At 35.2% G+C, this 25,579-nt stretch overlaps 1 protein-coding gene across 7 annotated transcripts in view; it reads left to right on the plus strand.

The window, feature by feature from the left end:
- The window catches only part of ASPH (aspartate beta-hydroxylase), a 118,438-nt gene that overhangs the window by 36,850 nt on the left and 56,009 nt on the right, over window positions 1–25,579 (plus strand). For 6 of the 7 annotated variants that reach the window (XM_076329645.1, XM_076329649.1, XM_076329652.1 and 3 more), the window contains 12 exons: window positions 5,978–6,067; window positions 7,582–7,656; window positions 8,166–8,327; window positions 9,514–9,573; window positions 11,208–11,264; window positions 11,790–11,834; window positions 12,587–12,622; window positions 16,313–16,351; window positions 17,740–17,784; window positions 17,899–17,940; window positions 19,444–19,494; window positions 20,481–20,525. In XM_076329645.1, coding sequence (XP_076185760.1) covers window positions 5,978–6,067; window positions 7,582–7,656; window positions 8,166–8,327; window positions 9,514–9,573; window positions 11,208–11,264; window positions 11,790–11,834; window positions 12,587–12,622; window positions 16,313–16,351; window positions 17,740–17,784; window positions 17,899–17,940; window positions 19,444–19,494; window positions 20,481–20,525 — 747 coding nt within the window. The remainder of the gene's footprint in view (window positions 1–5,977; window positions 6,068–7,581; window positions 7,657–8,165; window positions 8,328–9,513; window positions 9,574–11,207; window positions 11,265–11,789; window positions 11,835–12,586; window positions 12,623–16,312; window positions 16,352–17,739; window positions 17,785–17,898; window positions 17,941–19,443; window positions 19,495–20,480; window positions 20,526–25,579) is intronic. The other variant, XM_076329647.1, reaches the window with a different exon arrangement.

Genomic DNA, 25,579 nt, shown 5'->3' on the forward strand with positions numbered 1-25,579 from the left:
GTTGATTTAATTTACCAGGGCATTGCTGTTTCTTTTTAATTATGGTGTACTTATTTCTTATTTTTGTAAAATATATGCTTAAGATACATTTATAAGTCTTGGCCTAATCTGAGGTAACAATGTCAGTAAAATGTTGTAGTATACATTTGTGTTGTTACAACACTTTCATTTGTAGTTTTAGGAAGTTCAGAAAATTGTGAAAAAAATGTCTTTTTGCAATGCTCTTGACATTTCTAGATCCTACAATGGTCACACTGTTGTCAAAGATTCAGAATTTACTGTGATTTTTCATGCTGATGGACAAAACTGTCTTTAGCATTCTGCGGAAGTTAGCTAACAGTAAGATAATAGAGGCATGGTTTTCACTAGATTAATGCTTTATTTGGATGCAGTTGCAGTAAGCTAAGGTTATTGGCTGGCTGCATGGTGTGAGATATTGCTAAAAGTCAGAACTAATTTGTTTAAATGGCTTAAAGCTTAAATAGTTAATTATACAAGTTTAAATTGGCATCTAACACACATTAAGTAAGAATTTGATGAAAGCTTTTAGATAGTTGCTCATAAGATGTTTTCTGATCTAAGAATGGTTCTCTTATTGAACATTTCCTCTTTTTTAAATGAAAAACTAAAAAGTAAAAGAAGTAATTAAAGAACCGCTCAAGAAATTAAAGGAGAAGCAGGAATCCAAGAAGGAGGAAATCAAAGATGAGGAAGGAAAAAAGAAAGCCAGGAAAGGAAAAGAGGCTACTGATCGAAAGGACAAGAAAGCTGTTGATATGAATAAATTAAAGAAAGATTCTGACAAGGCTAAAAAAGACAAAGGAAAAGAAAAGGAAAAAAGCCTAGACAAAAATGTGAAATCCAAGGAGGCTACAAAAAAATCAGCCAGTGAAAAGGATGGTACTATTCAGGTGGGAAAAGACAAAGAAACAAAAAAGATAGTTAAAAACCCCTCCAAGGAAGACAAGAAAGAAAAGAAATAAGCAGAGTTCTGGTTGTGCTAATGAAGAACAGACCTCAAGAATGAGAAATTCAGCATATTTATATGAATGTGGTAAATATGGCAATAAGAAGATAATGTTTTCTGGTAATAAGTGTGAACAAAGGCTATATTTAATCATTTTTTGAAAACTGTTAAGTGTGTACTGGCATTGTAAACACAAAGCAAAAATGTCTGCTGTGAATCTCAAATATGTACATATGTTAATATGCCTGGCTAACAATGTGTACTGAAAACAGGAATATCAAATTGATGCAAATTACTTCAAGCATACTCTAAATCTCGGTGTTTTTGTTTCTCCCCCCCCGGTATTAAAATGCTGTTTTCTTGATGTGGGGATGAAAGTGTAATGTTGTATATCAAATGCAAGTTTAAAAGCAATATTAAGAGGATTACCTGGACACATACACTGGAAACTCACAAAAAATATTTCTGTTTCACAAAAACAACTAAGAGGAGCATTAATAGAACGTATTGTCATAGGAGCTTAGCAAATAAATGTAAATTATTCCCTGCTAAACTTTTTTCCCCTATGTAGACTGAGAAGACTATTTTATACACGAACACTCAAACCAACTTTAGTGTTGCATTTATTTATGAGACTTCAGTGTATACTCAACCAAATTTATTGATCCTGTGACAATATGTTCTGCTTTTCTTTCTTTCTTTCTTTCTTTCTTTCTTTCTTTCTTTCTTTCTTTCTTTCTTTCTTTCTTTCTTTCTTTCTTTCTTTCTTTCTATCTTTCTTTCTATCTTTCTTTCTTTCTATCTTTCTTTCTATCTTTCTTTCTATCTTTCTTTCTATCTTTCTTTCTTTCTATCTTTCTTTCTATCTTTCTTTCTTTCTTTCTTTCTTTCTTTCTTTCTTTCTTGCTATCTTTCTTTCTTGCTATCTTTCTTTCTTGCTATCTTTCTTTCTTGCTATCTTTCTTTCTTTCTTAGCTATCTTTCTTTCTTTCTTAGCTATCTTTCTTTCTTTCTTAGCTATCTTTCTTTCTTTCTTAGCTATCTTTCTTTCTTTCTTAGCTATCTTTCTTTCTTTCTTAGCTATCTTTCTTTCTTTCTTAGCTATCTTTCTTTCTTTCTTAGCTATCTTTCTTTCTTTCTTAGCTATCTTTCTTTCTTTCTTAGCTATCTTTCTTTCTTTCTTAGCTATCTTTCTTTCTTTCTTAGCTATCTTTCTTTCTTTCTTAGCTATCTTTCTTTCTTTCTTAGCTATCTTTCTTTCTTTCTTAGCTATCTTTAGGTCTGAAAACTTGATTCACTGTCACTTTTCAGTTTACTGTGTCCTGATTTTTTCCAAGTTTTCCAAGCTTCTGGTAATGAACACTGCTGAAAATTAGGCCACCTATTTCACCATTGATGGGTATTGTTGGATTCCAATCACGTTTTAAGAAATGATATGTTACTACTGTATTTTGGTTAAACTTCTTTGGAGAACAGCTTGTGTATTTTTGCAACTATTATTTTCTTCAAACAACACTTTTGAAGTACGCGATACTTCTGTAAGCAAGCTCCTGTGTTAGTTTGCTCTTACAGCTTCTGTATATTTAACACCAAGGAATGATTCATCTAGCAGCCTCATTAGAATAAACAAAGTTACAAAACATTTCTTCAGAGATATTTCAGTATGGTATTGAATCTATACTTGCTTTCAAGTTTATATGGAAAAGCAATATTTTTAATTTTACTAGACAAATAATATCACTTAGTATGTAGAAATATTAATTGCACAATAAAATTACACAAGATTCAGAACAAAATTTGTAATGAAAGTTGAAGATTTATTATTGTAATACTGCAGTAATGTTTTAAAGAAAACAAAACTATGGAGTGAAATTGAGCATGAGTATATATATGTGGGTGGTGGTGTAAGATAAAAGTCCTGAAGGTTGATTCTGTTTGTGGTTTTGCTTAAATTTTGTGTATAACAGTTGGCAATACACTTACCTCAGACTTTCGATACAGCACATACATGTGTCTAACATGGTTTGATCCATAGAGCTATAAGATGTGGTAATAGGGTAAGATATCTGATTTTTTTTTTTTTTTATTTAGAGGAAACTTATGAAAAACAGTTCAAATGAAAGCTGTAGAAAATAGTGCAGTAGCTTAAGGTTCTGGCTGTGATAATTAACAGAGATGATATACCGAGCTATTTTCTAAATATTTATATATGTGTGAAGAAGGAGGGAGAAGATGTGTGTGTTATGAACATTATAGTGCTTAGCAAAAAACTTGACAGAATGAAGATCTAATAAATGCATTGCATAATGAGCATTCTCTTAGGTTTCGGTGATGATAGACATGTTTATTCATCTTTGCTCTGACAGATGTTAAGATACATCTTTGATCGAGGAGCACTCAAATCACACTTCTCAAGAATGGTGGCACAGTGGTATAGTGCACATCACTTTTTATTTTCTCCCTGATGTGACAGAAGTTTTAACTGTCTGGGAGTGAAATTTGGAATGAATTGCCTTTCTGATTAACATATTACTGTATCTATGACCCAAAGTTTATCTGGTTCTAAAAAAGTTTTTTTTTTTTCCAAAGAACATTTTATTTGAGCAGCACTCCAAGCTATACAGATAGCCACACAGTAAAATGAGATCTTTGCCCCAGAGATCTGTTTTGCTGTTGTGTATCTCTATGAAATATTATTGTCATTCATCTTAACGTGGCAAGTTACCACAAAGCTCAAAAAATGCACCACACAAGTAAAAACTGAGTGCAACTTTATTTTGATAAAAAGATGAGAGAAAATAGTATCTTGCAAAAAGTAAATGACTTGACATACTACATACTCAACAGGATTGAATAGGAATTGGTGATAAACACGATAGATGTGTATAAAAAGCTTGAAAACAAAGTTGAGAAATGTGCAAGCAAAACAAAGAAATACTCTTGCTAGTCCCTTCTTTCCTTTTACACACCCTAAGTGCTTGTTGGCTGTGAAATATTGAATAGCTTTTGAAATACTTTGAATCCATTTATTGTTCATGAAGCAGAGCAAGTGGTTGTCTGGAATTGGAGATGTGAATTATCGGAGGATGTGAGGACTTATTTAAAGAGGTGTATACGTAAGGGAAGTGAACTGTATTTGAAAGCACGGTGGCTGTTTCTACGCCTCCAGATTCTGAAATGTGAGACAGTGGCTAATATAAGTAAGTGGTTTTATCTCCATATGTACTTAAAGATGATTGTAGAAGGAAGTAACTTCTTACTCTTGTAGCCATTAATACTACTGCAGCAAAAGATGAATGTAAGTCTTAATATTTTTGAATATTTCAGGGTTTTTTTTAATGACACAGAAGAAAATTGGCAAAAAATGAAGTGTAAATTTGGCTTTTTTCTTCTAGCTTCTGATCTTGACTCCGTAGTAGTGGACTCTTAGTTACAGTACTTTTAGGTACAGCCTAACTACTTATCTTCATGTAATTTAACCAATACAAAAAGGTGTAAGTAGAATTGATTCTGTTATTCCTGTTCCCATTACTTATATAGGGTAATGGAATAAATATTTGTTTTTCTCACGATGCATAAAATAATATCTCTAGTTTACACAAAGTTGTTTTGAGGCATACTAGTCCTATTTGTATTGAGATATGTTTGACTCCAGTAGAAACCTGGTGATTATTTGTTTTGTTTTTTAAAAACTTTACTGACTTGAAATATAACACTTATTTTTCCACTTAAGGTTACTTTTACAAGACTGTTAGCAGTACAGGAGTGTTCATTATAGCATAGCCTCTGCTTTCTTAAATACTACTTTTCTATTGATACCTGTGCATACAGCTCTTGAGAAACTAGCTTGTTTTGGGCAGTGTGTGTGTTTATATAAGAAGGTAGTTTTTATCTTAATTGACCTTGGAACTTAAATATGAACCTAGGAAAAATGACGTAGGATTATAGGAGAATTCCGTTTGGAAGGGACTTCAGGAGATCCTTATTCCAACATCCTGCTCAAAACAGGGTCATCTCAGAGGTATGATTAGGTTACGCTGTCCGTTATCCAGTGTGGTCTTTAAAACCTCCAAGGATGGGAATGCACAACCTCTCTGTGCAGCCTTTTCCACTGGTTTGACTATCCTCGTGGCGGGTGTGGGTGGGTGCGTGTGTATGTGTGGAAGTTTTTTCTTATATCCAGTCTGAACCTCTCTTCTTTAAGGCTTGCTTGAATCCTGCATAAAGGATGGTCGAGAAGAGGATAAGGCTAATACCAATACATTCCTTCTTGAGAATGTGGTGTCTTAAGATGTGCCATAATCTTTTCAAGGCTATGAATTATCTTTATCTCTTACTATGGTGTTGATCATTGCTGCTATTGGTTGCTTTCTTTTCATTGTGTTTTGATCTAGAAAGACTCTGTGGTATAGACAGTAAGCATCTTAGTGGTGAAATTCCATCAGTCATACTTTTTCTGTAGTAATTTAGTTGTCAAAAGAAATTGGAGATTGAGATTACCTTATTTGGAAGAAACTACATTTCTCTTCATCAGATCTTCTAAGATTTAACATAGGAATTTAAAATACCTCTTCTCATTCTGAGCAGCATGGTATAAAGTTCAAATTAGTTCATCACCTATAAAATTGATCATATGAAGCCCTTTTTGCCCAAACAGAAAAACAGCGAGACAAACCTGCTGCTTATTTTTCTTCTGGATACTGAATAGGTATTGAGAATAGCATAGTCCTTTGTTCAGTTACTTTGAAATAAAGGCAAATGCTTAAATTTCTGTCCCTTTTTTCCCTTCATTGTATGTTTGTCTTCAAAACATATATGTTTACTATCTGAATACGCTTTAGTCTTTGTATATATCAGTGTATATCAGGACAGCCCTGTAATTGTGATGAGTTGTTTGAATACATTTTGGAGAGTTTAACATCAGTTAATTTAATTGAAACAACTTTCTTAGTTTATAATTGAATCAGATCAAAAAGAGCATAAAGTTAACTTTATAACTGAAAAATGCAGGCCTTAAAGAAAGATCTGTCCCAGCACAGCCAACATCACCAGAATCTGAGGAGACCATCCAGCCTGCTGAGAAGTCATATGTCGAATCAGGTAAGGCCTTTCGTAAACCATAGGCGAAACAAAAAGACACAATGCTTCATTTGAATTATAATTCTGTTTCCTTAGCATGCAAACTCATTGTGTTATTTCTTTGGGTGGAAAAAGAAATCTTTCATCGATTTTATGTGTTGCTTAATGGGAATCACTGTTGATAACTTTATATAAATCACTGACCATGAAAAGTTTATAATTTAAATGTATAGAAGGCATTCTTGTCAGCTGTTATGGTTACTGTTGGAATCATATCACATCAGAATAATTTTCTGCTGATGTACAGTTGTGGTTTTGATATGTATGCAACAGTATACCCAGTCAGAATAACAGCACAATCTCCACCTTAAAAAAACCCAACCAACCAACCAAACAAAACAACTCCAACAACCAACTTCATAAGATAAATCAAATATTCACTTTTCCACTAAAACCAATAGTATATCATAAATGCAATAAATACAGCTTCTAGTGCTGAAAAAAGCATTTAAACATTTTAAAAGCCCCATAAGTGTTAGTAAAATTTATTCGGTTCAAGAGGAATTCAAGAAAAAATATTTTTACATGTCAGATTTCAGATACGTGATTTGCATTTTAGGGTTTTTCAGAGAGTACATATTTTTTTCTTGTTCCTTGAAGAGGCTTATCCTACTTAATGTTTATGTGAACCTAACACAATAACCCACAAATGTGGAGCATATGGTCAATCAAATGGAATATAGAATTTGTTTTGAAAGATTTGCATTACTTTTCTGAAGTTATCATTTATAAAATATATCAAGTTAAGATGTCGCTTCCTTTTTTGTTTTTTATAACTGATACCATTTTGGATCTTTATTTGAAAAATGCAGCTGTGATTTGTTTTCGTGCTGTTGAGTTTCTCAATGTTAATTTCAGGACATTTATATGAAGGCAGCACTTCATACAAATTCCTGTTATGTCCTGGGCTGGTGTGTTAGATGACAATCACTTGTCCCTGAAATCAGTTTGTGATTTATTCTGCTATGAATTGCCAGGAGAAGGCCTTGATATTGTAATGTTAGTATCTATTTTCCCTGTTTATAAAGGCAGCAAAACCCCACTTCTGCAAGTGACATTTTGTCATCAAATATGACATGCTAGTGCTGCTGCCTAAATTGTAGGAAAGTAATGGATGAAAGCGTCAGTAAAATAATTACTTAGAATTCTTGGTTTGAATAGTTATCTGAAGTTGTTAATGTTACTGCCACTGAGAAAAAGATATGTGCAGAAAATGCGGTGTAGATAAATTCTTCTGATTCATCTTCAGAATGAATCTGATGTGATTGGTGCAATACTTTCCATATTGGAGACTAAGCAAAACCAAATTGTTTTAGTAATTGCGTGAGTTGCAGAGGTTCACCAAGTCAATCTCTACAGAACTTTATGGAATGGAATAATGACTTTATGGAGGCTACTAAAAGGTGCAAGCCTTGAGCTAATGTTTAGACTTTGCATTTTGCACTTACCTTCACTGCAATTTATAATCCTTTTAGAGCACAAGAATGCTGACATAGAATTGGAAGAGGAAATTCAGTCTGTTCTTCATGAAGCTCTCCATTCCCAGCCTGGTAATGCATGAACGCTTAGAAATCACTGAAGAATTTGTAAATACTGCCATAGGCTAGACAAATCTCAGAGTCTGGTTTTGGTATGCACTTAAAGTAGTTTTGCCTGCATAAAACATTCTAATCGGCTAATTTGTCATTTTCAAGAAAATTCAGAAAGTTCAGTCACCAAATCCTAAAACTGTGGCCTCTTACCCGGAGGTGTTTGGCAGCAGTAGCTCAAATCAGTCAGTTGACAAAAACTTCCTCAAAATACTGTGTAGAATGCAAGAATGGGTAAATAGAGATGGCTTTTACTGTGGTTTTCTCCAGGAGCAAGGCGGCACTGGCAAGTCAGTGCAGATACTTTACGTTTATACTGCTGGAAGGTGCAGACAAGTCATCTGTCCCCCTCCCCATCCCCTTTGGGGACTAGTTGAAAAACATGAAGGGTGTGCTGAAGACTGAGTATGTGCTGGTAATAGAATTTACCAAAGAATATCTATTCTCTAACAATCTGTATTATTGATTAGGAGAGAGACATGAAGACGTAGATGAAAGTATAAATGAGCAGTGGCAAGTGAAGGAAGAACTACATGGAGAAACTTTTGAAGCTCCTACAACAGATGACTTGCTCAGAGAATTAGAGAATGAAATGCCAGAAGCGTATGAGACACCAGACTCAGTTCAGAAAGGTATCTGAATGACTAAATATGTTTAAAATTAAATTTTGCCAGCAATAGGGACAGACAAATGGAAATATCTCATTAAAAACTTGACTCATAATTTCTACTTACAGTAGAGACTTAGCAAATGTCGACCACGACAAGTTCTATTTAGCAAATATTTTTTAAATCAGAATGGGATATTTTAATGCCATGTGTTTTGGAATCCAGGTAACTATATATTATTAGTATTTACTTACTGCTATATTGGCTTTCAAACAAACAAATCAATCTGTGCTCCAGGTATGCATATCTCCCCCAGTAGAGGGACTTCTGTAATATCTGTATGGAGTCTGCTTCTGGACTTTCTGGTTTATTAAATTAAATTTTAAGAGTTTATTAGCACAGCCTTTTGTAGACAGACTTACTCTCACTCTACTTTCCTTCTAATGTGGCTCTCTAAGAGAATGTTGTACATGAACTATATTGCAAGTCCTGCTGAGAACATAACACCTTATAAAGAAGATGCTCATATCCTGCTGCCTTGGAGCACTGACAGGATGATACAAATTTCTTTGCAATTAAAATATTAAAGCAGAATCATATGATCTAAATCCAACTTACGGAAAAATATTTCTGAATGCTTTTTGTCTGCAGCACTGAAAATTTTACATATATCTTAATGACCTCTTTTTGAAAAAGTCATGTAATGGATGTTATCTAAAAGTTTTGATTGCTGGAAGTACACTGAGATTCTTCACAGCTGAAGTAATTCTTTTCAGTCTGGGTCTATTATACCTCCTTGTTTCTGTATCTCTTCTGTTCATCCACAGTGCAAGTTAAAGTAGGGGAATAGAGGAGAAATTCAAATTCCAGTTACTTTAAATCTTTACATTTACTATTAAGAAGGCAGAGTGAATATGTTCTACTTTCCTTACATTTAGACAGAAATTTCTGTGGATAGTCATCTTTTTTTGAGCAAATGTGTATAGAGTTTATGTGTGTATGCACATTCTCAGTATTATATATAAGAATAAAATTATAAATTTTATTTTTTCAATCTATATACATATCTTGCTGGCATTAGAAGAAATTTGCTTAGAATTTCTGCCTAGAAATTTGACTCTATTCTTACATAATATTCTGTTATAGGGTTTGTGGTATCATGTATTCATTTAAAAATTTTAAAATTCGTAAATACATATTTGTTTCTCAGATGCTGATCTTTTGGCAGATGATCTTGGAGCAACAGAGCCTGAACCATATGAAGCTCCAGGTATAATTTTGTTTTTCCAAACTCTGTAATATAGGTTTTCTGCCTAAATGTAGCAAATTATATGAGAAAGCAAAATAGGAAAGGTTAGACTGGTTTAGTAATATATAATTTTGAATTTTTTTTTTTCTCCAAACAACTGTTCTTGATTGTCTTGGATATTTTTACTCTGACTGAGATGACTGTATCATATTTGCTATTGCAAATGGTTCTTAAAAGGAACAGATGATAGGTATGGAAACTTTGCTTTCATTGGCACGAAAACTTCATTTTTACTTTTTTATCTGTTTCTGGTTGTTGTGTATGATTGGGGTCTGGATAGGCAAGAGATCTGTGGTTGTACAGTCTAAGAAAGTGAGAATGAGATTTATTGCTTATATTACTGTCTTCTTACAGTCTACAATGCTAAGGTTCTTCTAGCCTATTATTCTTGGCATTAGTCAGAAACTTGTGTTCTCACATGGAACCTGTCACCTTTCAGAAGCATCCAGTTTGTAACCTTTCCTTCAGGACTGTTTGTTTCTTTATGGCCGATTATACTATCAGAGAGTGAGTCAGCACCAAGGACTTCATTCTGAACTATCCTTGCACTGTCTTTCTGCACACCCTAATTCATCTTTAAAGCTTTTTGAAATTTTTCCTGGACTAATCCAGTTAGCTTATAGTCATCTTCATGTTGTGCTTGATATCACATATGATGACATTGGCTCATCTTTCCCATTGTGAAGAAACAGTAGGTGGATATTACAGTTTCCCTGCTATCTGATAAGTATTTTCTTCTGGATGCTAATAATGCTGCTTTGTAGTACAGGCAGCCTCTTCCATTTATATTAGACATTGATTTCTGTTTGGACTAGGCTTCTTATCTTTGGCTCAGTGTTAGTTCTGGACTTTACAGTCTTGTTTGATGCCAAATATGACAGAAAAATAATTTTATTTGTTTGATACAGCTGAAACTGCTTATTCCTATCTTTGTGGGAGATTTACTGCTTTCCAGTTACTGATTTAGAATCCAAGCTGTGATGCTTCCAAAGTAAAAGGATAGTTACTTTACCTTCAGTACCATGTGTTGTCAGATGTATCGTACTGAGTATATTAATAACATCACAAAGAACTGTAGTCACAGAGGAGAATAATCCACGTATTTAGCTATGCAATGAAAAAAAGTGAATTGGTCTAAACCTGTGATGACAGAAGTGAATGTACATATTTCTCAAGGTTTGATTTCTGGCTCTTATCTTGTCTTCTGTAGATCATCACCAGTGGTCCTCCTGCACATTAGTAAAGAAGCTACTTTAGAACTTTGAGGATAGGAGAAGGTTACATTTTTTTTATTCATATTAGAAGAACTATTAAAAAATATTCATGGAGACTAATGGCTCTTGTGGATCTAGTTTACATACAGAGAGAGTATAACAGGGGACTAGAAGAGAGGGTGGCCCAACACCTTCCATTAGATTTCCATGTGTCAAGTTACAAGTGTCTGTTTGTAAGGTTTTAATTTGTCAGTTTTCAACTAAGGAGATACATTTAGCTATTGACAGACACGTTATGGATGCAAGTTAAAATAATCGAGTATTAAAAATATTTCATATTTTTAATTTAAAAATATTTCTTTTTTCATATTTAATTTACAGTTTCATATGAATATGATACGGATGTGGAAAAGACAGTAAGTGATCCAGAAGCTCCAGGTTTGTAAAATTTCATGACTCCAGATTATAATATGATCACTTACACTTTTTTTTAAAACATGTTTCAAAGTAATATGTCATATTGACTGTTTTGTCACAGTTTTATTTTCAAACAGTTTTTCAGGTAGTTTCAAATAAGCCTGATTTTTGCAGCTGTGTTACCATTACAGTTGTGAACACAACACTCCATGAATCCAATCCACAGATACTTACATAAATATCCTGTTCTGTCAGGAGTCTTCCAGTCTAATCAATGGACTGTCTAAGACCTATTTGTATTCCTAATTTTAAGCCTAAATACAAATATGCATGAACTTATTTTATTGTGTGACTTATGGTGTAGCTCCTAGATGTGTTTTGCAATCCAGCTGTCACTTCTAAATAAAACATTGTAGTATTAACTCAGTATGTTTAGTTCTGTTACTCTTGAGCTAAACTATACGACCTTTTTAACTTCTCTTGTGCTATTTAGTTGTTGCATGAAAATTTGATTAGAATATAAAATATTAAATATTTATGTTTAAGGTGACTCTGAGCTAATGCTAGAAGATGCTATTGAACATTACACAGGTACAGTCCAAAGTCTTATTTCTTTTTATTGACGTTTCATTGAATTTTGGCCCCAAACCAGGCCAAAAAACCCCAAAACATTGGAGCTCATAGATAGCATCAGTGCCTTAGTAGGTTATTACATCTATATTTTTATTTATGTTCTGAAAAAAATATGAAGATCTACAAGAATACTACTTTTCTGTAACGTCAGCCAAATGGGCAGAATAATATTTTGAGGGTTAAATTTGCAGGAGAATGGATGTTTGTATTTTGAATTGCATAGAAATGTTTCTGTGGATAAAAAGTAATTTGAATTTGCCAAAAGTGTTGAAGATTAGTGTGATAACTATCAGGAAAAAAAAGTAGTTTCTTTAAAAATTTTTTTTTGAAAAGCAAGCAAGCCATAACAAACGGATTCCAAAATTCCACTGTAGAAGTTTGCTGTATATAGAAACGATTTATGAGTATTTCCATTCTGAATTGTAGGTATTTTGTAGATGATTTCATGAACTGTATAAGAAAAGCCTACTGGTCGTGCTTTATGTTTTTAAGTCTATCTTGTGATGCCAAAAAATGATTCAGTTCTTTTCACAGAATCTTTTAGAAATCTTCATCTTTGTTGAATTCTTATTAACTTTAATACAGTATATAATACTATAGTTTTGAATAGCTTTTTTTTGTCCTGAATAAACTTGACACTGTATTATTTGTGTATATTTCTTGTCTTAAAATTCCATGAATTTTTATATTGATTTTTTTTCTTTAAACAGAGGATAGAGTGAATGAGGATTATAATGAAGACCATGGTATGACAACTGCTATATTTAGTGAAATGACAGTATCAAAGTCTTACATTAATATGAAAGTGAACTTACTTGTTCTTAAAATTTTCCATGCTGTCACATTACTTTGTAAGTTCGCAGTTACGGGTTTGTGGGGTTTTTTTATGTTCAAACCCCATGTGTATGTAAGCAATCAATTGGTCTTTAACACTGGAACATGTGTAGAGTATGTGTATAGGTTATATTCCCATATTTGTCCTCTTTGTCATACTTTGTGCTTATGTGGCATAGGAATGTTGAAGACTTTGCATGCCCTTTTTCTTATGAAACCCTGTCCAAGTCAGCTGTGGTTCATTGCAGCTGTATAGCTCAGTGTTACCTTTTCATCTTGTCTGTAACTACCAGTTCTTTGGAGATGACTCTGTTTCAGTTTGATTTGGTTAATGATTTGCTAATGATTGCTGAGACCAAATCAAAAAGTAAACGAAAAGACTAGTGGTCACAGTCTTGAAACAAAGGTATGTGGTTGTGATTCCTTTTGTAAGATCCTTCTGGGGGACTACCGTACTTCAGAGAAGTTAAGCATATCTTCAAAGCGCTCTTGTTTATTTTCAGTGTTTATGTAACCTGATCAAAGGACAGCGATTCTTCACTTCAAAATATTTGAGACAGAAAACCTTGCGGTTCATTCTTTGTCATTAGGAGGGAAATTCTGACATCCACCTTTGGGATAGAAGTCAAAATCCCATTGAAGGACTTTCAGTGGCCCAAAGATATGTTCAGCCCTTAGTCCATGTCTCCCTCAGTCTGCAGAAAAGAATTATTTGCCTCAGCTGTGATTCCCTTGTCAAAATATGTCAGCATCAATAGAACAGAAAAACAAGAGAGACCTAGCTTTTTCCCTGGGCTTATTGTTTACTCTCCTTTCCAGGAGATACTTATTTTACAATCAGTTCCTAATCAAGAATCACTTCTCTTGCTTCTCACACCTAGATATGAAGGAGGAGTGCAGCTTTTAGTCTTTACTTTTCATGCTTCTTCATATGTAGTGGTGACATGAACAGAGAACCCTTCCATGGTCCCTGCCCTCGGCAAGAGTCATCTATACCTGCTTTTGGAGTAACATGATTGTGGAGGTTCCCAAAGTAATTTGCATCAGTTTTCCATAGAATCAGTTCCAAAACCATTTCATATTCTGCAATCTCTTCTGGCCCCGACACAATAACAGTGAATCACTCTATTTTGTGAGTAGGTCACGTGCTTTGGCAAGCAGTGGTTTCATGTGCGATTGCTAGTGTGCTGCAATGAGAGTTTTAAATAGTATCAGATAAATCAGATTTAGGTTTTTCCTAGTCTTTCTTCACCTTTCCAAATCCTCTGATTAAGCTGATGAAGAGAATAGGAAGTTCCATGCTTTTTCTCAAAAGGAAATTCCAAGGTAGGAGGTGATTGTCGAAAAATTATTATTATGCCAGGCTTTTTTACACAGCCTGCAGTTCAACATAATCCATGACAAACTGCTTTTCTCTTCATAAAAGTTCACCTTTTCACGGCAGAAATTTGCCTTGCTTCCAAGTTCTCCCTTCAAGACATTCTGGTTATGAGAGAGAGCACAATGCTTCCTTTGTACTTTTTAGAGGAATTTCATTTGAGAGCTCCAGCCTGGAGCAGTGTAGAAGAAAAAGACCAATCAGATGAGGCATTGAGTGTTCTTGGCATTTACAAGATTTGATTGATTTATTTATTTTTTTTTAAACACACACACTCACACACACCCTTGGAAGTTATATGAAGTTACAAAGTTATTTGGAATTTCACTGTTTGTTTCAAGGGCGGACCTGTGTACAGGTGTTCTAGGCCCTCATCAGTGTCTCAGAAATAACCAGAGAAAATAATCAGAAATTGCTGTCGGGATCCCTAGAAAAGATGAGAGACACCACTGGGGAAGACAGTCTAATCACACTCAGTCCTATAAGCTCATCTTACGTTGTCAGTCCTTTAAGGTTTGAGCTAAGCAGCCAATCACAGATATCTCTGAAGATGTGCTGGAAGATGTGAGGCCGTCTTTCTGTGACACACTGTTTTTTCCTTCTGAGTTCAGTCTATCCAGTTTCAGGGTATGGGAGTTGTAATTGTTCATGAATGTGTGCTAGACATCATTTTAGCAGTTGTAGTATCTAGTTTTCATCCCTGTTGTCTCCTGGCCCGTCTTTCTTGTACCTTTTGACATGCTTTTGGTTGGATCGAAAATGAAACAGATTGGCTCTTTTTCTGGAGAAGAGAGATTTTAGCACCTGTTTTCTAAAGTCAAAGAAGGGATGGAGGCCATCGTGGAGATCTGAAATTCTTTCTCTCAAATGTAAAGCTTATGGTTTTTTACATTAGTTCCAAAATTGCAGTCCACATCCTCAAGAAGATTCACTTTAAAGCTTTAGATGCGAATGTCTGAGAAATCAGCAGAAGTATAAGCTTCTCTATTCTAGAGTCAATGTATCTTCTCCATCTCTATCAGATGTGTTTCCCCTCTTCTGGCAGACCCTCTGATGTAATATTTTCTCCAATCCTGGTGCTTCCTAGAATTCTCAGAAAGCTGAGGGCATTGCCAAGATGATTGTTGGCCAGAGCAGTTCAGTTTCTTTTCCGACTTTTGCTTTGTATGACTTGGTTCTTAATTCAGATGAGCAACCAGCTCTAATAGGATTGCAGTTCCTGTAATCGCTTCTACCTTGCATGGTGTTGGGAGAAACTGAAGGCCTATGGTAGGCTGCGCCCAGTTTGTGTGCCCAGCATATTGAAGGGAACTGTTTCTTCATACCTTCTGCGGTTATTCCTAATGCTAAAAATTCTTTAGTTGAAATGAGTGTTATGTGCCCACACTGAAGTGTGTAAATGGATTGATCCTGTAACTTGGAATATAGGAACTCAGTTACAACTTCCAGTAATTTTATGAAGAGTTTTATACAGTTTGTAGCAGTGAAACTAGAGAAAGAAGGCAAGTTTGAGATTTGCATTAGAAATGAAGAGTTCTGGATGTTTTTTTAAGAACATGCTGTAAGAACTTTTTTTTTTAAGGGGTGGAGGGGGAGCCAAGTGACTATTAGTGCCTTTTAGGATAAAACCATAGTAGAAAGATTTTATTTTTTAAAAAATCTTATGTAAATAACCTTTTTCAGATGAGGGTTAGTACCAGTTAAGATAATGAAATTGTCCAAAACACTGGATGAACACTGAACTACTTTAGTTCCACAATTCACAGTAAATGTATATTGAAAATTCAGACAATTAATGGATAGCATTTTGTCTATTTTCAGGCATTATCTAAAGTAAAGTAATGAATATACTTAACCTATTTCTTCTTCAGAGTTACAAAAATTAGACTGGCTCTTTACTCAAAGATTAGGAGTGTAGGTGAATTATAACAATTTTACAAACGTTAGCTTTATTGTTGTCATTGTTTTCAGTATTTCATCTGTGTAGATAGAAATGCTTGAAATTTCAGCATTATGTTCACATTTGGTATTTGTTTTCTGTCTAGAATTTCTACTACAAGCTCCAGTAGAGGTTCATGTATCTATTCAGGACCCAAAACTGGAGAAAGTCTTTGAGAGCTTTGCATTTTTCAGTAAAGAAATGAACTGAATGCTTAACAACCAAATTTTTAGGACACTTCATGCATATCGACCACCCAGGAACTTTACTTTTCTTTCCTTTCAGAACCAAAACATGAAAAGCAGACTGAGACTCAAGATACAGGTATATACCTATATATATATGTACATATGTGTGTGTGTATGTATATGTGTGTGGGTGGGGTGTGTGTACACTGCCCCACACATCCCCCCATGTATATATATTTATATATATGGAGCATAATAGAAAATCTTTGTTTCATATGTAATTAAAGTAGGAATACATCTAAAATAAATGTTATTTGGAATATAAATGATTTTCAAAATCAGAGGAATATTTTAGTAAAGTTAGAATAAAAATCGTTAACTTAATTTTGCTATTTATATATATTGAAATACGTAATCTCTGTGATCTTCAATCACGATATATTGCCAATTATGGCAAAGGTGCATTACAAGTCTGTGTAGTTATAAAGTTAGGTTTTTGACTATGAACTGAGACACCTTCTTTTATTATACCATCCTTGAGGGTTCATCTTTGAGGTCTCAAGTGACATAGAGTGGGGTATGTGAGGCTTTTTGTGGACATTTGGAACACAGTCGTTCAGCATAGACACTCAGCCTGCTGTGAGCCGTGCTCATAACCTTGTAACCAGTGCTTAAGATCATTCAAAATTTACAGGCTGTCAATACTAGCTCTGCTTTGATGCATACTTTTTGCTAGTGCCTTTGTCTAATTAGTAGAAGCAATTAAAAAATTATTTGTGTGCAGTCCTCTCTCTGGATCCTATATACTTTGTTGTCTTGAAATACCAGCTCTTTTGAGAGTCATCTCCGACAGCTGATTGAAAAAGACACAATTGTTTAGTTTAGAATGAAGTCAAGAAATTCTCTAGTGTAAATAATTTGTAAGTACCCGTTTTGTCACCTTTGTGATCATAAGCTTAAGAGGACAGTCAAATAAGTTAAAAGGTGCCACATTCAAAGAAAATAAAAATAATTTATTTTTCCATGGAATCCATAATTTAAGTTGAAGAACTTGCTCATTGTCCTTCTGGAAGGAAAGTAGGACCCACCATGGAATTGCATGTTTACCCAAATAAGAAGACTTTTAAAGTAAAAGATTACAGGTTTTTCTGGTTTGGTTTTTAATATGTCTAGCAGATGGAGTTGATGCTGCAAAAGATGAAAGTGGGAGCACTGATTATGCTTAGAAAAATTAAGGGGGGTTTTTAAAGTTACTGTGTCTTAATCCAAACATTTGTTCAGAAGGTACAATTTTGAAATATTTACCTAATGAATACAGCAGTTCTTTAGCGAAACAGGGAAGAAAATTTAAGAAGTAATTTCTTTTTTTCCCTCAAATTCATCCAAGTTCCTGTTTGTTTATAGCAATTTACTGTTCATGGTTAAACATGTCTGTGCTAGCTATGTTGTATGTTTTTGTTCTATGTAAGTTTCATCAGTTGAGGGCCTGACTTCATTATTGCTCTGAATTGAATGTTTTCTTAGCTGTTGAGGACCTTCCGGAGGACGTGAATGAAGCCACAGAGCCAGGTATATATTTTGTAATTGTGATCTTAAAGTGTTTTGATGAAATATTTTGAAATCTGATGTTAAAAAAAAAAAAATTCATTATATACTTTTTTCTCTTTATACTTTCTCATATAGATGAAATTATTGAAGATTTTGATATTGATAAAGAGCTGTCAGGTATGAGTTTTTATAGTTGGTGAAAGAAAACATATTTTTTCTTCCATTTATATTTGTTAATATAATTAAAAACCAAACAAACAAAAAACGAAGCAGAGAAATGTGCTATATAGAATCATAGTAGGGGTTGAGTCAGAAAGGACCTTTAAAGATCATCTGGTCCAACTCCCCTGCCACGGGCAGGGACATCTTTCACTAGATCAGGTTGCTCAGAGCGCCATCCAAACCCGACTTTGAACACTTCCAATGATGGGGCATCCACCACTGCTCTGGCCAACCTGTTCCAGTGTCTCACCACCCTCATTGTAAAAAATTTCTTCCTTATGTGCAATCTAAATCTAACCTCTTTCACTTAAAAACCATTGCCCCTTGTCCTGTCACTACAGGCCTTGGTAAAAAGTCTCTCTCCATCTTTCTTATAAGATCTCTTTATATACCAAAAGGCTGCAATAAGGTCTCCCCGGAGCCTTCTCTTCTCCAGGCTGAACAATGCCAACTCTCAGCCTTTCTTCATAGGAGAGGTGTTCCATCCCTCTGATCACTTTCATGGTCCTCCTCTGGACCTGCTCTAACAGGTCCATGTCTGTCTTGTACTGGGGACCCCAAAGCTGGACACAGTCCTCCAGGTGAGGTCTCACGAGAGAGGAGTAAAAGGGGAGAATCACTTTCCTCGACCTGCTGGCCACACTTCTTGTGATGCAGCCCAGGATACGATTGGCCTTCTGGGCTGTGAGCGCACGTTGCCGGCTCATGTCCAGCTTTTCATCCACCAGTACCCCCAGGTCCTTCTCGGCAGGGCTGCTCTCAATCCCTTCATCCCCCAGCCTGTATTGATACCAGGGGGTTGCCCTGACCCAGGTGCAGGACCTTGCACTTGGCCTTGTTGAACTTCATGACATTCTTATGAATTACTTAGAGCTTCATTTTGAGGAATAGAGTGTGTTAATTTCCTACATTACTACTCAAAAAGATCAAGTTGTAAATTTTTGTTTGTTGTGCTGGTGTCAGGGAATTTTAAATGAGTACCGGGTCAAATGTAATTTGAAGATTTGCTCTAAGTTAAAAATATCATTAAGCAAGATTTTTTTCAAACATGACTTTATTTAGTCAGCTAGAGGAAAGTGATCTAAGCAGTTTAGTCTGAGCAAAGTGTGTAGGATTAGGTGCTATATTTATTTAGGTTTCCCACTTGAAAAATGTGTTCTAATATAATTAAATGGGGAAATAAACATACTTGTTTCACACAAACAACAGTTGTAAACAAAATCACTTTTGGGGGGTGTACTAGGAATGGAAGTCAATAACAAGGAGGAGCTAAACTTTTGGACATGATATGCATTCAGTACCTTTTTTTTTTACCGTTAAGTTAACCTAGTTGGTTGTTCTGCAGTTTAAGTCTTCCTTTTTGTTTGATGATAATTTGATTGGGTGGCTGGTGGGGAATAAAAACAAAATTGTGAACCTACTATGTGTAACTTTGAACACTTACTTTCTTTGTAACAGTAGAAAGTAAGCATACAGAAGATGTTGTGGCCACTGAACCAGAGCAATCAGGTTTGTGTATTATCTTTTGCATGAGTTTGCTACTTCGAGAATGATAAATATCATAGAATAGAATTCTGTGCTGCAATAAAAATACATTTGTAACTTTTTCTGCAGCTTTTTTTTCTTTTAAGGACAAATATAACTGTGTAGTTGGAATCTAGCATCTTGGGTTTTTTTAATGACAATATTTTAATGGCTTGCAGAGCACTCTTCAGTTTTAGAAGCTGAGAGTGCTCCCAGTTCAGAAAAACTTATAGTGATAAAAACGGCCATATTAGGTCATGTGAAGCTGAAGACTTCTTTGCTGTGCTGTTTCCCACCAGCCAATAGTGTGTACTCAGGAAAGAGAGTATATGTAAGAAATAAAATAAAGTGGAATGTCTCCCCTTCTTTGAGCACTTTATTTATGGGCTTCCTGAGTCAGAGAATGTATTTCCCTCTCTTCGATTCTTCTTGCTGTCTACAGCCAGCATCTCGGCTATTACGAATTCTTTTCTGGTGAGCCTGACTCCCTCCATGCATGAATAGGGAGCTATGTGCAAGCTTCAGCCTTATTAGCAGTAAAAGCACTTGGTGACATGTGACATGTCTAATTTAAACATACATACGGAATTAAACAGAACTAAGGTTTGAATTAAAATATTTCACAATTACAGCTGAGAACGTAGTAAGTATATGAATGCTTTCTAAGCCCATACTGTAGTAGCTTGTGAAACTGTGGGAGATTTGTGCTTTGGATAGTATAGTTTCAGAATTTTGAAGTATCATTTTTGAAACTATGCAATCCTGCAATTTACTCATTGGCCTTAACTGGTATTAATCTTTCCCCTGGAAAAATTCAGCTGAGGAAAATTTGCATCTAACTTCTGCAAAAGTAGTATTACAGAGCAGTCTTGATAGGTCACTGTTTCAAGCATAAGGGAAAAAAATGCAGCTTTTTATAAATATTTAGAGAAGTGTCCTGTTTGAATCGTTTGTACACTTTTGACTTACAGAAATCCCTGTTCAAGCTGAGGATTATTCAAATGATGATCTAGTGGGTAAGTTAATCTTAAGTGCTTGTTTTTTTCCCCAAAAAATGAAGCTATAGCTACATGGAAAGTTGGTAAACGAATTACTTGGTGGAGAGGAGTGAAAGGGTACCATTATTGTCATTTGAAGTTGCTTCCTGTTTTTGAAGCAATAATTTTTATCTTGTACTGGATAAATGCTAGTAATAGTTACTGGGTTATATGGAAGCATTCCAAATAAAACTGTGAGTAGTTTTAATTTACAACTTAATTTTTAATGATTTCAGACAGAGCTGGAAACTTCTGTTGTAAAGGGAAATATAAAAATTTCAGGTCTCAAAATATGTGCATACTTCCTTTCTAGTGTAACTGATCACGTGTGGTGATACTGTCACTTCTCTGTCTATCAGTCAGATCTATTGGAAGTCCGACTGCGGCACGTTCTTTGGCCACTGATCTGGAAACAGGATTGTTCTGTCATGCCATCACATTTTTCTTGACGTAACTGATTTTAACAACAGCAGTTCCAGCTCTTCCATCTGTTGTCTGACAGTAGTAAACATAGAGTTTACTCAAACCATTTCTAGAGTAGCTAAATGGCTTCTGAATTCAAAGACTGCGTATTGTTACATTTCTTCTGCTTTTTGGAGTTAATTATTACAAGTTGCTAGTTTGTTCTTTGTAATGAGGTAGTTGTGTTGAATGAAACACTGAGCTGTTATCTCTGGGCAGTAAATCACAGAAGCTGCAATCCAGGACCCCTGGGAGCTGTATTTCTGTTTTGTTCTGATTAGCCTGAGTACCTTTCTGGGTTAGTTAATCTTTACAATATGCAGAAGCTCTTAAGTGGTGTGGTGCCCAGGTGGTTTTCGGGTTTTGTTTTTCCTTGCGGGAAAGGAAACTTTGTATTTGGTTCTTGGGCATGCCAAAAGTAGCCAGAGAAGTGAAAAAACATAGAAGGCCTTTGTGGTTGCCTAGTACAGATTGGAGGCATGGTTTAGTTCATGTTTTAATTTACGTGCTGAACCTTAACTGAGATGATTCGAAATGCTCATATCAATACGTAACTGTGTTGTCTGTGAGGTCTTTCTAACCTGTTTATCCTAACAGCCACATGGCGTGTTGAAATATTTGAAGCCATAGGTGTCCATTAATAGATGCCTTGAATATTTCATGAATATGAAATATTTTTAACCACAGCTTATAGTCAGTGTAGGAACAAGCAGTAGTTGCCTTTTGACAGCATAGGCAAGAAGTTCAGCAAAGGTAGTGTTCAGCTGGTTTGTTGTGCTTTAGGTTGGAACTGTAGAACGAGAAAAGATGTTTTCTCTCAGAAAATGTTGCTCCTTAAAGTTAAAATAACAAAAAGGCCCTTACAGGACTGTTACAAAATTTCAACAGTAGATAATTCCACTGCACAGTGTCAGTTGTATTGATATAAGGATATTGAGATGACTTCTTGACTACATATACTGTTTTAAAACTAAATTCAGAATTCAAGAATCAACTTGAAATCTTTAACATTTGTTTTCATGGACCGTATTTCTATTGCTTTTTGTGCTGTAATTTATGGCTCAGCCTTGCAGCAGTAAATGAATTTCCTACCTTCACCAAAAAAAAAAAATCTTATTTGTATTGTACAGTAGTGGATGGTTTCCAGATATTCCATTTAGAATCGTAGAGTCATTTAGGTTGGAAAAGACCCTTAAGATCATCGAGTACAACTGTTAACCTAACACTGCCAAGTCCACCACTAAACCGTGTCCCTAAGCGCCACGTCTACATGTCTTTTAAATACCTCCAGGGATGGTGACTCAACCACTTCCCTGGGCAGCTGTCGTTGTTTAACCTCAGTTGGCAACTGAGCACCATGCAGCTGCTCGCTCACTCCCCCCCGACCCCGGTGGGATGGGGGAGAGAATCGGAAGAGTAGAAGTGAGAAAACTCATGGGTTGAGATAAAAACAGTTTAATAATTGAAATAGAATAAAATAATAATAATAATAATATACAAAGCAAGTGATGCACAGTGCAATTGCTCACCACCTGCCGACCGATGCACAGCCAGTCCCCCAGCAGCAGCCCCCCAGCACAGCTTCCCCCCAGTTTAATATACCAAGCATGATGTCACATGGTATGGAATATCCTTTTAGCCAGTTTGGGTCAGCTGTCCTGGCTGTGCCCCCTCCCAGCTTCTTGTGCACCCCCAGCCTTCTCAGTCGGTAGAGCATGGGAAGCTGAAAAGTCCTTGACTAGTGTAAGCACAGCTTAGCAACAACTAAAACATCGGTGTGTTATCAACGTTATTCTCATACTAAATCCAAAACACAGCACTGTACCAGCTACATCCAGGCTAAACAACCCCAGTTCCCTCAGCTGCTCCTCATAAGACTTGTGCTCTAGACCCTTCACCAGCTTCATTGCTCTTCTTTGGACACGCTCCTGCACCTCAATGTCCTTCTTGTAGTGAGGGGCCCAAAACTGAACACAGTATTCGAGGTGCGGCCTTACCAGTGCCGAGTACAAAGGACAATCACTCCTTTAATTGCAGGTGGACTTTCAGATAAGATGGTGGAATTGAACCTAGTTGTCCACTCTCCTTTTATTGTATTGTGATACACAGAGAGTCCTTGCTGTTTTCAAACACTGTTACAATCAAAAATAGCTTGTTTTACTCTGAAATAGTATGTTTTTCTGATCCTTTCGAAAGTTGTTTGTGTGGGTTTTTTTTTTTTTTTTTAGATTTACTTTTTTTACCTTCAGTAGTTTTCAAAACTAGTGCAACGCACTTTTTAAACCATGAGATTAGCCTTCAAGGGAAAGTTAGCTCTATTCTGGTATATCTTGTGGAAATAGATAATAATAGCAGCACTGGAAGGAGCGAATATTTTCTTTTTCCCCTCACAGGAAAAAAGTGAGAGAATCAATCAAAACCTATTTATTCAGTTATTAAACACACAAGTAACTATTAGATGTTGTACCATGTATGTGATTCTTCCTTTAGGAAGTAGAAAATGAAAATAATTTGATCAGCACAAAATATGCAACAGTGTACCAACACACTCAAGAATCTTTAGTAATTTGTGTAATTATGTGGGAACCACTTTGAAGACAGAAGAATCATTGTTTATCAGTTTTTGTAAAAAGCTTATTGTGTCAGCACATAAAGTAGAATTTCAATAGCATCTCTGAAAATTGAGAAAAGAAACAAGGGACATAAGTAAACTACTGACCAGAGTTAAAAATTTTATTACTATTAAATTATTTTTTCCTACTATTTAGTATGTTTACCTGCCTTTTTTGGATGTGAAAACTTCAGTTTGAAGGCAATGTTATTCTCACATTTTTCTCTTAGAGTACGAAATTCATACTTACCAGGGATTATTTATTTTTTTTTTATTTGTGGTGAAGGATTCATTGTGTGTGTGGGTTGTTGTCAGAAGTCTGTTCTTCTTTTTTCATGTGATTTCATTTCATCAGGTATTCAAAGCTAGTATTTCTTGTTATTTCAGCAGTAATAATATTGAAGTTCATTGTACTAGAGACAGTCAGGAGCTCTATTCTGAATGAGGAACACCTATATACACATATGCACTCTTTACATATATGAAAGATGTATCTATGTAATCAATGTAATTTCAGGTAGTGTAAAAGATATTCAGAAATGTCACTATAGAGTCCTTATTCTTAGGTACTACAAATTCAGGCAAATTCATTTAAAGCATGGTGGCACCAGTTTGTATCAGGTTAGGAGCAGTTGTTTGATTTTTATGTGAAACATAGGAACTTACTTGGTTTGGAAAGAAAACAGGAGATAGTCAAAGGATGAATTTAGCTGTGAGGAACATTCTCACATTGCCAGTGAAGAGATAGGGTGTGGGATTTGAATATGCCAGAGTGTACGTCAAAAGTTTTTTGCTGACTTCAGGGCATACCACAAAAAAATAATAATAGGCAACTGCATCTTTAGGTATGTGTATGTACTGTTTTCCAATTCTCTGAGTTTACTTCTAGAATTATTACCAATATTACTTTCCAGCAGTAGGCTATTTTAACTGCAGTTATAGTCTGTATTTTTGTAAACTAATGCACTTGAGTGGTATGGTAGGCCAGCTTGAAATATTACTGATTTAGGATTTTTGGCTAATCCTGTTTTACACTGGGATGTGAATTGCAGTGGTTGTGATAGAGTGGTACTTGTCGGAGACACATTTTAAGGGAGACATATTACAGTTTTTTGGGATACCTTTACTCTCTGTATTTGGATTTTGATCCCTCTTGTATATGTTCAGATTTAAAATATCTAAGGGTTGGTGCCCCTCCCCTCCTTCATCCTGTATCCTTGGCATTTTTATAACCCTGCATTTATTTTACCAACTGCTGAAATCCCTTATGTGTAGAGAAGTTTCCACTTTACAACTTTGACCCTTCCTCTTTTCCAATTGTACATGTCCTTGACTTAAAAAAAAAAAAAAAAAAAATTGTTTTAATGTATTTGTGAAATGGCCTAGATTTCCTTTACAAGGTAAATGAAGTGCCATATGCTGAGAAAAAATTTACTGCTTTGATAAATATTTAAAAGTTTACATTCCCCACCTTATACAGCAACTTTGTGTATATTCATTATGATAGCTCCTAGAAATGATAGCTTTCTCAAATTAACTAATCTGATACAAAGTTGCATTTTTTAGCATTTAAGATTTTTTTTTTGTTGTTGTTTTAGAGTAAGTTGTGTTTTGGTTGGTCCTTTAATATAGATTTCCCCTTATTTTTTCAGATACTTAAAGCTTCAAAAGAAAAGTCCCTACATCAGGAGGACCAGCCCCAACCATACACTACAAAAGGGGAGCAGATGGTTGTAATAGATCTTATGATGTATTACCAAGCAGTTCAGGGTTTGGGGAACGAACACTAAGATACTGTAAATGGGTTGTAGCCAACTGTCATTTTAGTAAGCTTTTTTTAACACTTGGACGTTTAGTTTACATTTCTGTCTGATTTTTTTTTTGGGGGGGGAGGGGGTGTCAAGTTTAGTGAATTCATTATTTTTCTTCTGTGTATGTGACAGAGTTGCAACTTTGAGCT

The sequence above is a fragment of the Aptenodytes patagonicus genome, chromosome 2, assembly GCF_965638725.1.
Source record: "Aptenodytes patagonicus chromosome 2, bAptPat1.pri.cur, whole genome shotgun sequence".
Lineage (NCBI taxonomy): Eukaryota > Metazoa > Chordata > Aves > Sphenisciformes > Spheniscidae > Aptenodytes > Aptenodytes patagonicus.